The 17,263-nt window shown below is 37.5% G+C and overlaps 1 protein-coding gene across 1 annotated transcript in view; it reads right to left on the bottom strand.

Moving 5' to 3' along the window:
* The window catches only part of ZNF385D (zinc finger protein 385D), a 240,838-nt gene that overhangs the window by 94,619 nt on the left and 128,956 nt on the right, over positions 1-17,263 (bottom strand). The window contains exon 3 of the mRNA XM_016198781.2: positions 1,880-1,990. Coding sequence (XP_016054267.2) covers positions 1,880-1,990 — 111 coding nt within the window. The remainder of the gene's footprint in view (positions 1-1,879; positions 1,991-17,263) is intronic.

Raw genomic sequence — 17,263 nt, 5'->3', positions numbered from 1 at the left:
AAGGAACCAATAAGAAGCCACTTAAAATGACAATTACAGAACTATATGACTGTGTGCCCAGTGTTCAGAAATGATCAAAACTGCAACTACAGTTGACCCTTGAACAACACAGGGGCTAGGGGTGCCAATGGCCTGTAGGGTTGAAATTTTGTGTGTGACTCTGACTCCTCAAAAACTTAACTACTAATTGCCCACTGCTGACTGGAAGCCTTACTGATCACATAAACAGATTAACACATTTTATATCTTATACGTATTATGCAATGTAGTCTTATAATAAAGTTAGAGAAAAAAATATTAAGAAAATCATAAGGAAGAGACAATGCATCTATAGTAGTGTACGTATTTTTTGAAAAAAATCCATGTATAAGTGGACCCACTCAGTTCAAACCCGTGTTGTTCAAGGTTCAACTGTATTGAGTTTGGAACTCTTATTTATATGTCAGACTCCTCTTTTATCTTTTTTTTTACAACATCTGGAAAAGATTACTACGTAATAGTGATCACTTGAAACTATTATTGATTATTAAATTATACTATGGTAAATTTCTGAAAATTCAAATCAAAGTGCTCAGTATTAAAAAACAAACAAACAAACAAACAAACAAAAACCCCAAAATATCCCTCCAAGTAAAATGCAGTATGTCTAGTGTATTCTTTTTTATAGCAGCAAATGCCTTTCAGATGCTGTGCAGGTAATCTACTCTTCTCTTTCTTAAGCCAACAGAAGGAATATTATAAAATTACCTGATGATTGTACTGTACTAGTCGGTATGAGTTCATAGGAGAGGAGCAATCTTTATACCAAATGAAATGTTCTCACAGAAGAAAAAGCCACTTTATTTATGCCTCATCTATTTCCTGTGCCTGGTTATCTCACGTGCTATTCTCACTAGACAGCACCTAAGGGATCTGCTTGCCCAGGAAGATTAAATACTAGATGGCCTAACATTCTCCAGAATCCAGATCTGCTTGGTCATCTCCACAATGCCCATCAATTGAGGGCAAGATGATGGCACCTTGGAGGGGCCATTTGGATAGGATGGGGTCTTCTGTTTGCCTAGAGTATCCACAAGGTGTTCAAATCCTATTTCTTCCAAATCAACATTCCCTCTCTTTTCCATATTTCTAAGGACCAGCTCCACACCAAAGCAGGTTGTGGGGAGCAGGATCTTTCATGTTGGCCACAAGCCAAAATTAGCTTCACTGGGGTGAATCCAAAGTCTTTTCTGATCCTTAGAAAAGCTGGGAAGGATGTGAGTAACTCTCAGTGAATAATTTGCAAGGCGCTGGTCAAGTCCACAGTTGTCTACCTTCTGTCATGTTCTCCACTTCAGTTTTTCTCATTAGGGGCTTGAGGGCATCGAGGTCTTTAGGACCCCTGTTAGAGTGATAATACTTCTAAGGCGGTAAATTAAGAGCTCTAACACAAATATAACTAAGGACATAGGGCTGATCTGGAATTGGGCACCACCGAGGCAGGCGAAAATAATTTAAAAAGCCAAAACCTTGACCTTGAAATATAATTTGGGACCTATCTTTTTCAGAGGTATCATTTCTTGAAAACCTCACTGGTCCTATATTTGACTATTCCCCAAAGGGAAAGTATATAACCTACATTTAGCATTCTTAAGAGATTAAAACAATGCCATTCATCAAACAGCAAGCATATAAGATTATATATATGCACTATTTTTCCATAGCAAACAACCAAATATAATATAATAAACTCCAAAATTAAAGCCCATAAGGAGTTAAAATATTATCGCTGAATTTTGACATGCTCCATTACTGGAGAAAAATATTTAAGAAATTTCTTCTGTAAGATTGGAACAGCATAATACATTTTTTTTTAGTGCACACTAAATGATAAACTTACATCGGAATTAAATCTCAACTGGCAAATGTTGCATGATATGATTTGCTTTCTTCGATGAGGAAGAGGAACCCCGAATGTATGATTTATTACAGCTTTCTGAATCGGGTCCATCTGTAATGAGAAAAAAAATACAACAAATAGAAATAAAGCTTGTCAGTTCCATTGGAATGTGGTCTATTTCATTAAAGAGCCAATCTGTACAGCTTCAATCTACTGTTCACATTATAAAAAACATTTTTTTCCTAAGAAATGGCATTTCTACATTGTTAAAAAATAGAAAACAATAAGCTCGAAGCTCACGATGATAAGGAAATAATAAATGTATCCATTAGAGTCTGCATACTAACTATTTTTCTCATTTAGGATCAACAATTGTCTCAGTTTGATAATCCCAAAATATAATTAAATGTTTATCAAAACTCAAGTTATTATAAATGCCAGCAATCTTACACAGAAGAGTGTCTCCACCATTGCCCCAAATGGACTTCAAAATGGACTTGGTAGGAGGATCAGCTCTGAAAATAAATTATGCCCCATTATCCAACATTAACCTTATGCTATGTTTGGTATCTTTTCTACAGTAAGAATATAGTACACAATTCCTGTTTTCTAACAATTCAAATATATGGAGCTATCATCAATGTATTCAACAGCCATTTACTGATCCCCTAATAAATACTGATATCCCATAGATTTATTATTTGAGGTTCAAAGAGTTTGGGCCATATATCAGTTGTCTCTCTCCATCCCATTTTCCCAGGCCAGGACAAGTGACACCAAATACATAATGTTGATAATCCAGCTCTAATAAAACATAATGTCTCCTCATCAAGCTCTGTCCTACAGTCCATGTCAGTGGTTCTCAACTGTTAGAGTCAGATAGAAACTTTGATCTGTTTCTTAATATGTGTACAACTTCTTTGCTTATCTGTGTCTATTAAGACTGTGATGAGTTTTAAAAGCGATAATTCATGAAATTTACTTAGCACAGTCAGTGCTGGGCACATTAAGAAGTCAATAAATGTCGGCTATTCATATATTCTCTATTGCAGCACATGTGAGATCAAGGTTAACATGAGCCTCACACTCCTCTAGTCGTTGTTGGCATACTACTCATTTCTCACATGGCCAAAAAAACATTGCAAAATTATTTAAATGTTACACATGCAGTCATGACTTCTGGTGAATGCCTGTAAACTTTGGGATTCTTTTTTTTAATGGTATTTTTAAAAATATGTTTATTGATTTTTAGAAAGGAAGGGGGAGGGAGAGAAACATGGATCGGTTGCCTCCAGTACACGCCCCTGCAACCTAGGTATGGGCCCTGACCAGGAGTTGAACCTGAGACCTTTCCGTGTTTGGGATAATTCTCCAACCAACTGAGCCACACTGCCCAGGGCTGGAACTCTTAACTCTCATCAGATACAAAGCTCTTACAAGAATGCTCACAATGGGTTGAAATAGTTCAGATATGATTTGACAGACATACACCAAAGGAGTGTATCTATGAAATAATGCTCTAATATTCACCTTCTGTGATTACCCTAAACAAGGCATCGATAAATCCCACCTTCGTGTGTGTATTTCATATCCTCAGAACCAGCTGACTCATAGGCTTTCCTCACTGGCAGGTAGGAGGAAGTTTCTGTCTATATTTACAACTCCTATTAGGTTATCTAGGAACTCTTAATGTACTGTTCTAAATAACAACAATAAAAAATCATAGCACTCAACATATAAGGGCCTTCTATGTACTAAATTGTAAGCTAGCGTGTTTATATATTAAATAGTTAAAGTGATTTTTAAAAAATCAACTCATGGGGTACTCATTTTTATCTTGGACCATCACTTTGAATTATTTGACCTAATGTTAACCCTTGCCCAGATTCTGGATGAAACTCAGCTATGTGATTTTTCTGGTCACTTTTAAGTATGAATAAATTCTAGTATCTTCTCTCCCTTTAGTAGTGAATTCTAACATATTGTCTTTTTAACCAGTTCTATTTAGGTATAATTTACATACAATAACATTCACCAATGTAAACTTCAGAATTGGTTGAGATTTGACCAATACATACAGTAATACTAATTATCACATTAGAGCATTTGCATTACCTAGAAAAGTTCCCTTCTGCTCTTATGTGGTCAATCCCTTTCTCCCACCAGAGTCTTTTGAAACCAATGGTGTGCCTCCTGTCACTATATTTTTGCCTTTTCTCGAATTTCATATAAAGGGAATCATACAATATGTGGTCTTCTGTGTCTGGTATCTTTCATTATTGTGATGCTTTTAAGAATCAACCATGTTAGTGCACGTATCAGTAGCTCACTCCTTTTTACTGCTAAGTAGTATTCTTTCCTATGGATATACCAATGTGTATCCACTTGTCAGCTGATAAACATTCGAATTGTTTTCAGTAAATTCTATAATCTTTTCAAATATCAATACACATTTAAAGCTTATTCTAAAATTCAGTTCAGTGATTAAATACAAACATTAAAATTAATTTAAAAGTACAATCTCTTTTCCCTAGGTTGGACTGATTATCAGATAGTAGGCTGAAAGGGAATAGTAAACGGTACAGATTTTGTGTCACAGGATTCATCTCTCTCTCTCTCTCCCTCTCTCTCTCTGTCACACACACACACAAACACACACTTCTCCAAGTCCCCCAACCCAGCTAAGCTTCCAAACCTTTGTGAACCCCATATCACCCCTCTTTCCTCAGAACCAAAATGGACAGTGCACAGAGCTTGAGAAAGCCTACAGTCACACAAACGTGGGAATCTGAGCTGCTTCAAATAGCCTTCATTCTACTTTCCAGGATCACTCTGACATTGCTTTAAACATGCCATCACAACGCTTCCATGACAACAATTACAGAGAACACTGGGGGATAATTTCCCTTTTAGCCAACAGCTAAAGGAAACAAAAAGCAGAAAGAGGTCCCTGACTTGGAGGTAGTTGTCTCATCACCTTATACGGCACCTGTCCCGTGCATAAATGGGGCCCATTTCTATCAGGAAACAAGGGAAATTATGCCTATGACCCACTCAGGAATACTGAAGTCCTCTTATAATAATGCTATGAAATAAAAATGAACTACACCTTTATATTAAATATGCTCTGAAATGCATTACAGTGTTTATCTTATATTGGTGAGCAGCATATTATTTTTATCTTTCAGTAACACTGCGGAGACAGTGACCACACTCAATCTTAGTTTGTGTAGGAGGTATTTTGGACGAGACACCATGCAAATGTGGCATATTCTCCAGATTTAATTCCATTGTTTGAATGAATGACATTCTGATCACTGTTGGCTATAAAATCAAATCGCACAGTGCAAAGTTGTATATTCTTCTTCAGAGACAATTTTCTTTCCCAGTATACTTAAAAACAAGGCACCTAAGTAGGTTATATTTTAAAGATGAATTCACAAACTGTAGTTCACCAACACAAGTATTTATCTTTTATCATTTTAGAAATCTAGTACAGCAAAATAAGTTGAATGCCTTTATTAATGGACATCAATCATGTTCCCCTCTCTAAGATGGACATCTATAAATATATGTAAAACCATTTACAACTAGAAATTTTGAAAGGGGAAAGTCTAAATAATAGCCAGTTCTGGTGTTAAATAGTTAATTAAATAAATCTACATGGTATGTAACTAAAAGTAGCATCTACTATCAACTCAGGGACACACACACAGCCACTCTGATCATTTTGTTTAAACATACCATTACTTACCATTATGATCAAACATTTTGTTCCAAAAGAAAGTCCTATACGTTGGTTTTCCCCCCATGAACAAATAGGACTGATCTGTCAAAACAATCATACCTTGCTGTGCGTATGCACATTAGCATTAATTTTTCTTCAAAATAAGTCTCTAGAGATGCCAATATGTGCAGGCAAGAATAAAGGGGGGCTCTTGGGTCCCATAAGTTGTAGGAAACCTAGGTATTACAACGTGTACATTGACAGTGCACAATAAAATATTAAATTCTCTGAGATGTCCCACAATAAAAATGTCTTAAATAAATGATTTCTAAAATAATAAAACTAGAGCTCTCATTGTTCTCCTTGCTTGTTTTTAAATTTAGCTTCCCTGGTTCCATGCGTGCAGTTTAGAACATAGTAATCTCAAAAATAAAATCATTATAAAAATAAGAATAAAATGTAAATCCTTCAGCACCAAAGTAAAGACACTAAAAATGAAATACACAGAAATCAGATCCATAAAAGTTTTTATACATTTCACTTATCTCATGCAGCACTGAATTAAAAACTGACAGAAAGAAATGGTAAAATATACATGGTATTTTAAGCCATATTTATCTAATTTCTAAAGTGGAATATTTTGAAAGCTAAAATTCTCTAAATAAAATATCCAATCTCCCAAAACAAACAAAGCCAAGAATGATTCCATACCTATTAATATGCTTACCCAAAGCTTTAGACAAAAATTCAATTTCAAACTCAGCCTATGGCCTTATTTAAAGCCAAACGAATATGTCCTTCTTGATTTCAGGCTTAAGGATCTTTGCATTTCTATCTCAGGCCCTGCTTTTCCCTCCCCTCCCCTCTGGGCATTCTGGTAAATTGATTTGTAAATAAGTGTGGAAGGCACAGCCTCAAGGAGAGCAGCCATAGCTCCAGGTTCCCTTCTCTAGGATGTCTGTTGTGTTTTCAGAGAGGACTTGGCTTAACCCTGAGTTTACATTTCTAGCTCTAAGAGACATTCTCTCTTTAGGTTCTATTATTATTGTGGCTTTCAGTTTTCAATTCAAAGAACAAGAATTTAAATGGCAGGAAGGACGTTTGAAGTCCAGAAATATAAAGGTTATCTCTTCCAGCTGGTATTTCTATGTAACAACAGCAAGTAACAATAACTCTAAAGGTTACACTTAAGGGCACTTAGTGTATTTTTATGTTTATAAGCATTATTTCTATCTCAGCAACTTACTGAGGAGCTCTCATTGCCCCTTGCCTAAAATCATACAATTAGGAAGAGTTGTGATATCCACTGTCGTGAAATATATAAAGCGTATACAGATCCCAGCATGGTGTCTGATACACAAAAAGCTGCTTTCCGCTCCTGCTGTTATTATTTTATAACAATAATAGTAAACATCGCCATTCCTTTTCAGAAGAGGAAAACCTAGAAAGAGTACAAAGCTGCCTCAAAGAGACCATGTGACCCCAAACCATCCAGGAAAACATATATATATTCAACGACATTAAATTTTAAATTATACTTGAAGAAAACAATACCTAATTTTAGGTGAGCATTCAGATCTGCAGGCCTGGGTCCCATTGTTCTTTGTACCCGTAGCAATTAGAAAAGTGACTCACACTTATCAAAGGCTTAATACATGTCTGTAGAGTTGCGAAGTAAATCAAAGCCCCAAATCAAAACATAGTCATGTTGGAACAACAGCAGTGGGAAAATCTGGTTTCGCAAGGAAACCTTAGGCACAGGAGGTGAAGAGAAGTTGTTCGAATCAAAGGCAAGAGGGAAATGACTCTATGATACAATATGGGATAAAAGATACAGACACAGGTAGTAAAACCTACAACCGCAAGTCACCAAGCAGAATTTTCATATCACCTATTGTTATCTAAGCAACAAGAACTGGCTGACAGGCTCTCTTCACACTTTATAGGCCAAAGTCAGGCCATTTTCCACCAGGTGTCCTCCTAAATGAAGGCCAGCAGACATGCCGGTCCCCTGATCAGTGAAGGAGAAGCTGGCCACGCTCACAAAACCAGTGCTTGCACTTAAATGCGCGAAGGCCTTGGGACGCTGGCCAAGTAGTCGGGACACGTCCGCATGGAAGAAACATTTCATTGTCGGCAGCTTTCTGCCATCATGGCTATTTTCCCTAATGTTCTACGAGTCGGATAATCAAGTGAAACACAGAAAGTTCAAAGTAAAGGATGGATGAGCCTGAAGGGATCTGAAGACATTATTTTTCCTAGAATGATTTATGTGCTCAAGCAAATTGCATTTAACCAATGTATTGCGGCTCTGTCAGGGAAGGCCCACAGATACCTTCTCTCCGAGATTTTTAAGTGCATACGCAGAATTGTTACCAACACAATTTCTCAGTCATGGAAATTTAATCATGGGCGCATTTTTAGAAATCATCTATTTGTGGTATTTTTCAGGGAGCGGGGGCTATGTTTCACCTATGCTCATATCCCCGGTGGTTCTTGTTCCTTTATCTAACCTAGGGAGTGCTCAATAGATATTTAAATTTTAGTGAAATTTCTCACTTTTTAAATGAGAAAATCTATACCCCAGGGGGGATATAAAGGTCAGAAAAACAGGACAGAAGGTGATTTTATTCTACTGATGGGCTTCCATTTTCTGCAATAATATTTTTTTTCTAGCCCAAAATAAATATTAAGTTTCTTTAAGAAGAATGAACATTGCCTGATCATAGTAATATCATCCTGTGGAGAAGACTCCAGTGTTTAATTTGGACACTTTAGAAACCTAGTTATCAGCATTACAGGGACTTAATTTGACTCAAATGTTTTGATCAGAAGCCCGTTTCTGGGGATTTAAACAGCAAAATCTCTTTCAAAGACAACGAATGCCTACAGGGCCTGTCTGGGCAAGAAGACAGGTTTCTCTATCATCTTCAGTCCCGGCCTCTGAATAAGGTTTACGGTATTACGGTAATTAAACCCAAGACCTCCAGAGCTGGGATTCCATTCACGTGGAGATAATGGCATTGGCTGAGCAGGAGAATACACTCCCCAAACCATGCTATTAGCAGCTGTGCCAGAAGTCAGCGAACACATCTGGTTCCTGGGCACGTCATTGAAATATAGGACAGGTGCTAAAATCTGCTGTATTCTGTGATGTAAAGAAAGGTAAGGGCAAAATACTTTTGTACATAAATCACTGATGGCTAAATTGAAAGGATTGTCTCTTATTCTGAAATCTCGTCCTTTCTATTTTTCTGTTGTTAAACTCCTTTCTTTTTTCAAAATCATGGTGCCATTAGATGGGATGATAGATGGAAACAATTAAAGCATGAAAGTACTATGTTAATTGGCCTTTTAACATTTCCTTTTTAATATTTTAACCATGTACTAGCTTCCTACAACTGCTGTACAAAAGTATTGCAGACAGACAATAGTGCAGGGAAGCCTGGGGAGGGGGTGGGAGCAGGGTGGAGGGGGTCAAGGGGAAGAAAAAGGGAACGTCTGTAATACTGTCAACAATAAAGATAAATAAATCCAAAGCATTGCAAACTTGGTGGCTTAAAACAACAGAAATTCATTATCTCACAGGTTGGGAGGTTAGAAGTTTGAAATGGAGGTGTTGGCAACCCAAGGCTCTGGCATCTGTAAGAATGATTCCCGCCTACTCCTGGCTTCTACTGTTTTACCTGCAATCTTTGGCAATCCTTGGCTTATAGATACACATCACCCCAAGCTTCCATCTTTAGGGTGCATTCTTCCTATGCGTGTTGTTCTCTATGTCCAAATTTCTACTTTTTATAAGGACACCACTCCTATTGGATTAGGGACCACTCTCCTGAACTTGTTATGGCTTGATAACCTCTGTGAACAGCCAATTTCCAAATAAGGTCTAATTCAGGTGTACTATAGGTCAGAACTACAACATACCTTTCTGGAGGGTCAAATTAGAGCTGTAATAAATGGAACAGACAATATACAAGTCTAAAAACCACTGTGAAATTTTACTCAGGCACTAATTCTAGGATTTCTTGCTCAGAAGAAAACTATAAATTAAAATAAGTTTTCTTGTCTTAGTGGCTAAAACGAAGAAAAATTCCAAGATAACACATGTCTATGGAATTAAGCCCATGAGGGTATCTTTGCTTTCTATATTTTGTTCAAAAATACAAATAGACATATCTGTCTGTGCATATGAATGCATGTGTACACATGCATACATACACATGCATACATATCCTTTATGTACCAATTTATGCAGCAGTATTTATCCACAAATTCCCTACATAAAATCTCTCACTGCTTGGAATTTGGCATAATTCAATTTCCGTGTTTGGGCTAGACTTAATAATTTCTTAAAATAGTCTACTTCTGGCACTGAAGTATTCATTCACTAATTCACACATACACTTGCCCCACCCCCTGTGGGTGGCCCATACACTCCTTTCTTTCAGCAGTTATGCAGAATTCAAGCCACCAGGGGCATTCCGGGTTGGCAAACAATACCTTCCACGGACTTGCCCAGCCCACACCTCCTTGCCTCTGATATTTTGCTCCTGTAATATAGATCTGTTGGCAATTCCTTGCATAATCCGGTGCAGTTTATTGCTTCCTTGTCTTTTGAAAGACTCATTTTTTCAATATTTATTACTTATATATTACATGTATAATTCCTGTCTATCCTTCAAAATGCTATTTTTTCCCAAGAGGATCCCTTTAGTCTTTCAGTAGGTAAGACTAAATGCCCCTCCTCCCAGTCCCCCAACACCCTGGACATTCTAGCATCCTGCCATACTCGCCGCTCACATACTCTGCTTATGGCTCCCCCCTCCCAAAATTGCAAACGGCATAATAAATTTTGTCTGTCTTTGAAAAACAAGTGTACGAGCACAGAAAATACTTAAGAAAGTTTTATTGTTGAAGAAAGTAATTAGGTATGGAAAAGCAGCCTCTCCTGCCAACTGTCAATCATTTTAAGGAGAAAAATGTGGCCCAAGACATAATTCTTGGCCGATGTGACTTTGTTCAATTTTGTAGAAAATGTGCATTGTCATCCACTTGCATTGTCATCTGAAGCTGATTGTGTTTTGGGACCTTGATGTAAATATGCAACATGAACTGCATGTTTTAAAGTACAAAATAATAATCTGTTTCTTAAAATGCTCGCCGCATACTTAAGGCAATCATCTGAACCCTGCTGTGCCTGGGAATCACCCAGGGAGCTTGTTAAAGGTACAGGGCCGGAGCCCAACGCAAGGCAAAGCCCGTCACTGCTCAAAGGGCTCCATGGGAAACAGAGACAACAGGCTGAGAGCTGGCAGGGGAGGGAGCAGGGCTGGGGGGGGGAGCAGAACAGGAAAAATAGGGAAAGAACTCTGGGGAGGGAAGGCGGGGCGGTGGAGGAAGGCACGGGGGTGCTGAATGGTGATGGGCGGAAACTTGTATTGATGAACACACAACACAGTGTATGGATGACGCGCTGCAGAATGGGCACCTGAAACCTGAATAGTTTTGTTAACCAGTGTCACCCCAATAAATTCAATAAAAAGGAAAATAAATAAAAGGCTCGATAGGAATGGCTAAGAAGTGCTGGTTAAAACCTTGGTCCAAGAATCAATTTCCTGGAATAAAAATGTTTTCAGCAGATGTTTCCAGGAAACCAATGTCTTCTTTTCCCCCAATAAATAATTTTTAGACAAATAATCCTATAACGGATGTGATATTACCCTCATTTTACAGAAATGAAAACTGAGGAGTAATAATAGCTAGGGTAAGTGATTTGCCATCGCAATCTATTTCTTACCAGGCAGCTCCAAGATTTAAATCCAGGTTTATTAAAATCCAGCGTTCTTCCCACATATCACACTGACCTTCAATACACTTCTGAACTCAATTTAAAAACTGGGCTTGAGTTTGGGGTTCTTGGGAACTGGCAAACCACAGGCAGGAACACATATACATTTAACAAAAGAATGAACTGATGAAGAAAACTGAACCACATCAACTTGAAACAAACAAGGGCTATTATAAAGTGTCTCCAACAACTGACTTGTTTTTATTACGTTGCGGGCTTCTGTAAATGCCCAAAGTGTTGCTAAATGGCTGTTTCACTTCTGCCTAGATCTTTTTCTACTCCACAAGTTTTTCACTTTCTGCTCTTTTTAAAGAACCTAAAGAAAGTAATGTAAAGTTGAGCTGCAATTAGAAGCTTGGATCTGATGTAAAGAAGGCAAAGTGGTCAGCAAGATGTTTTCAACTGTGGGGATCAAGGAAGAAAGAAGAATAGTGACCTCAAATCTGTCACTATTGGACTGCTGGTGGCTTATTGTATAAACTGCAGCCCAGCCTGTACCCACTTAAACCACTCTTCACATGGCCCAAAAGGGTTTGAGAATCTCTGGTGGATTTTCATGAGCGAGCACATTGAGAACCACTGATTTAAAAAGTTGTATTTCCCATGAACTTCAAATCTTTTTACATAGGGACTCTTGGAATATATTGTTCTATAATTTCTTTTCTAGTTTTGTTTAGGTTTATAAAATAATGTACACACGATGACAACCAAGGAGTACAAAAGAGCTTCAAATAATAACCAAAACTCTCCCTCTCTAACCCTCCCAGGCAAGAAGGAAATGCTTGACATGTTTATTATTATTATTATTTTTCTTCTAGGTGACACCATTGACCTAAATAACATGCTGAAGTAGTTATATCTAATAAAAATGAGTATTTAATATGTACATACCATCACACTTGGTGTTTCTTTCCATACTCCTTTAAGCAACCTTTCAAAGTTTCATTAATTTCAATATTCTCTTATTATTTTACATTACTACATAATACGTTTCTACTTTTATGTTTGGTTCCATTAACTTGAGTCAGGATCTCAAATTCCCTGCTTGAAGTTATTTGTTTCCTTAGGTCTGTTCTCCCCTCACTTCCCAATTTCCAAATTCTCTCAACGACACTTACAATTTTAAATGTTCAAAATTTTCTAACTAAAATACTTTTTCCTCTACCTACAGCGCATTCTACTCGGCTTTGTTCAAGGATGACTCTAAAATTTAGAAGCTAATAAACAAAATTATCATTGTTTTAAATTTTATCAATATTTTTTGTCTGCTAATATGACAGGTTCCATTTGTTTTCCTGTGGCTCCAAGGCTACAAATCTGGGCCCATTAGAAGAGATTGTTTTTAGCTTTCAGCAAAGGAGCTTCTACTTTCGTATTATCCATCTATTGCTTGAAATTCTGTCCTATTTTGACATATATATCATGATTTTCTGTTGTTTCTTTTTTGTCTTTCTTTTTCTATAATGTGTTATCTTAAAATTTTCCACTGTTTAATCAATCCCCCTGTTTTCAGCCCCACTTGTCTCACGTGTTCTGTTTCATTCACCCACCACTATGCCTGTTGACCCTAATTTCAGACTTTCTACAAGGTTCTGACTTCATACTTTTCTCTACTTTCCTTTTCTGTGCACTTGTGTCCATCCATCTGGTTTCCAGAAACGTATAAAACTTCACCTGTTGGCTACTCGAAACACGTTTGTTCTTTTGCATCTATGTCTCCTTTTCTGTATTTCTTTAGGTTTATTTCTTGTATTTGTATAATCTTTGTCCCATTTGGAAAGAAAACAAGTTATTTCTAAGCGTATTTGAATAAAAAAATCTGAAGAAAAGCATGTATATTAAAAATGCACACTAGTCCAAAATGCCTGATACCTGATACCAATAAATTGTAGTTTTCAGGTAAAGGCTTATTATTGCTCACATTTGATCAGAAAAACTACTCCATTTAAATAATCACCATTCTAAACAACGCTTTAACATCAAGAACATGATTTAGGATCATGTCACTTCTTCTGAAATCTTCTGGGAACTCTTAATGAAAGCTGCTTTCCCCCACTCCTTAGAATATGCATTTCCTTCCATCATGAAAATAGTACATGACAACTAAACACTACGGTTTCCTCCTTCCTGTTGCTAAGTTTACTTTGTGTTTTAAATGAAATTTCCAAAGCAATTCCCCAGCTCTTTCTTGATAATAATTTGCATTTTGTAAAAAGTCCTTGGCTAAAGGAAACCAAACATAAAAAAGGCAATCGCAATGAAGAAAGGGTATTAGTACAAAAGACTTCTGCTAATTACCTGGCAAAATAATCTGGCTGCCTGAGTACCCCTGGGATGTGCTAACTTAAGAAAAACACATCACAGATTAAGTGTCAGGCTAGCCAAGCTGAATTTCAAACAATCCCCAAATATTAAACAGGAAAAGACCATGCACTGCAGGACACCGCTTGGCAAGAGTTCCCGCAACCATTTTCACTCTATCATATAAATCCACACAGGAATTTTTAAAAAGGCAATACAGGGTTCAAAAACGTGGTAAAGGGGACAGCTGAGAATTGGAAAACCGAGAGAGAAAATTTATTCTAAAAAAATGAGGAATCCTGGAAGACAAAACTTTTGGTGAAGAGTCTTGGATTTAGACCTTGGGAAGGGTCACCTACTAGTTTTCTGACCTTGGGAAAGAGCAATGGCAGGATTGAATGAAGGAATACATGGGAAAGCACTGGAAACAGAGCCAGGCGTGTTCAGAGTCCACCCTGGTGACGTGGTTTTCAGACGATGGCCTGCAGACACAGGCCACATGGGTGGGAGACACAGCAGGTCTGCGCTGTTGACCCACGCTTCCAATCAGGCCTGAAGTATACAACCATGAAAAGCTATCTTGCGTTGACTGTTGAGAGATTAGTGAAGATGACAACTTAAAAGTGAAGAATAAGAACAAACTGAGTGTCGCTCAGCCTGACACAGTTCTAAAGGGGAGCCTAAGCACGGAGGCCAGCCTTGCAGGAAGGCTTGCAGGAAGGATGGCGCTTGGTCAGTGTTGGTGACAGGGAAGGGTGCCCTGGGAAGCAGGCAGAAGATGTTTTCTGGAATTCTGTGGATGTTTGTCTGAGGAAGGACAGGTATTCTAGCTGCCGGGGCAGATGCAATAACGCAAAACACATGGTTCTGAGCTCCAGCAAGAAAGTTAGGATAATGAAAGTTAGAAAAACATAAATTTCTGTGCAAATCTGCAAGTGTTGGAATAAAGATATGAGCACAGTGCCATGGTGGGGGGGTGTTCTGGAAGATATCAAATAAATGACCATATTTGGGTTGAATGAGTAGGAATTATTTAGATTTTTAAAAAGGGGGAAATAATAATTATAACAGAAGCCACCTATGTCAAGGAATAAAGGAATGTGCATTTTCAGTCGACATTTACAACTGAGGTCTGAATGTAGAATAATAGTATGAATGGAAAAGTATGAACGTGGCCAGGTCAGGTGGGGCATGTGCATAACATGGGTGCTGTGTCAATGAATTTGGACTTTTGCCCTCTGAACAATGTTAAGGTATGAAAAAACATTCAACTCGCAAGTGTATGTAACAACATTTGTATTTTTAGAAAAAATAATTTAAACAAGAACCTGAAAGGAGGAAATCAATCTGGAGTCAGGAAGACAAACCAGGAGGTTTTGCAGCAGCCCAGCTGCAAACCACAGGTCATAATTCAGCCAGTAGCAACCGGGAGATTGAGGGAGAGATTGGGGAGATTTTTAGGAGACAGGCTTTTAAGTCAGCATTATCTTTTTGAAATAAGGCCCAAGGAAGACTGATTCTTCTCATTTGGGTAACGGAATGCGTAGTGACAACATTAACCATCACATAAATAAAAAGAATGGCAAATTTCAGGAAGGTATGTTTGTAGGTGTATGCGTGGGTAGGGGGATTAATGAGTTCATCACTGGGAACATATTACATTTTATGTGCTAATGGAAGTCTCTATATGAGAAATATAGTAGATATGTAGGAAATCAGATACGTCTCTAGAGTTTAAAAGTGTGTTCACTGTTGAAGTATAAAATTTTATCATTCCTGGTCTAACCAAAGAGTGGATGATATGGAATAGACTTGAGTAGAATGAGAAGTGAGGGGACTACAAAGAGAATACTGGGGGAGCACTGATGTTTCTGGTGATGTCAGAGGCAAAAGATACCACAAGGGAGCTAAAGAGGAGAGAGTTGGAAGAGAAGTAGGAGAGAATGGAACAACTGAATCTAAGGGGACAGAGGAATCGGAAGGAAGGAATTATACAGGTTGATTTCTGTGCAACTTTTGAAGACTTGATTGGGAGCAGATGCTAGTGTCGCTTTTGGATGTCCAATTTTAATGCCTAACAGCTTATATTGCCCATATTCTACATGGTAGGCACTATGACTGTGCTGGTGATACAAAGATAAGATAAAGTCCCTGGTCTCAAGAAGTGTGCAATCCAGTGGGGAAGACAGATGTGTGTAGAAATAATTACAGCGCAAGACAATATTATTATCATTGCTGTAAAACAGGGTGATAGTTGGAAACACAAGCAAGAAACTAATGAATTTTGCCGGGGAAGGATCATATAAGGTTTCATAGTGGGAGAAAAGATGCAAGTTAAGAGTAAAATGGTTTTCTCCTTAAGCCTTCTCAGTGGTTTTAATTAGGTTCTTCTTTTTAGAGTCTCATCTCTTAGCTAAATGGAAATCTTCTGATGACTTATAATTACTAGTTTCTTTAAAAAATGTACCTTTATTAAAAAACCTATGATATTTTATGATTTAATTTTTAGAATATATAGTGTCCATATTTTGTTAAAGGACATCCCGATTTAATTGAAAAATATATGAATGATTTAACCATGTCTGCAAGAATAAGAATTTATCACTGTGCAGAACCTTATAGAGATAATTTTTAAACTGTAAAGACATTAAGGAAGAACTAAATTAATGAGAGATACATCCTATTATGCTAGAAAGATTCAAAATAATAAAAAAAGATAGCTCTTTGTTTTTTCCAAATCGAACTATAGAGTCAATGCAATGTGAAACAAACAGCCATGAGATTTTTCACAGGGCTTGATAGGATAACTCTAAAATTGACAAGGGAGAAGAAATTATCAAGAATAAACAATCCAACCTTAAAGAATGAGAACCTGCAGAGGCCATATTTTATTAGATGGCAAATCTTATTGTAAAGCTACGGCTAAGACAATGAGACAATGGTGCTCCCCCAGAGAAAAGGAAATAGACCACTGATTTTCAACCAGGGTGCCGCGGCACACTGGTGTGCCATAGGAATTCTTAAAATATGCAATACCTGACTTTTTGGTCAGGGGCACTGACCTCTTTCCTGTAGACTGTCAAATAAAAAAATGACAACAGTCAACACAACAACAGCCATCTAGTGAATGAATCAAAATTATACATATTTTTTGGTCAGATCAGCAAAAATCTATTTTTTGGTGTGCCGCAGAATTTTAGTAATTAGTTTATGTGTGCCATGAGATGAAAAAGGTTGAAAGTCACTGAAACAGATCAATGAAATGGGCCTGATGCTTTGAACAGATCCATTTTCAAAATGAAATATGCTCATTCGTCCAGTCATTTAATATGTATTACCGAGTGCTGATCATGTGCAGGGATTTTCTAGATTCTGGGGTTCTAATAGTAAATAAAACACAAAAGAACCTTTCTCTTCGTTGGGCTTAAGTTGTTATAGTGGGGGAGATGCACAATAAAATAAGGAAGACAAGCATATACAGACTCAAAGAGTCACACGAGTGATG

The sequence above is a fragment of the Miniopterus natalensis genome, chromosome 15, assembly GCF_054644295.1.
Source record: "Miniopterus natalensis isolate mMinNat1 chromosome 15, mMinNat1.hap1, whole genome shotgun sequence".
NCBI lineage: Eukaryota > Metazoa > Chordata > Mammalia > Chiroptera > Miniopteridae > Miniopterus > Miniopterus natalensis.
Note: the sequence above shows the minus strand (reverse complement) of the source record. Positions and strands in the feature narration are given on the sequence as shown.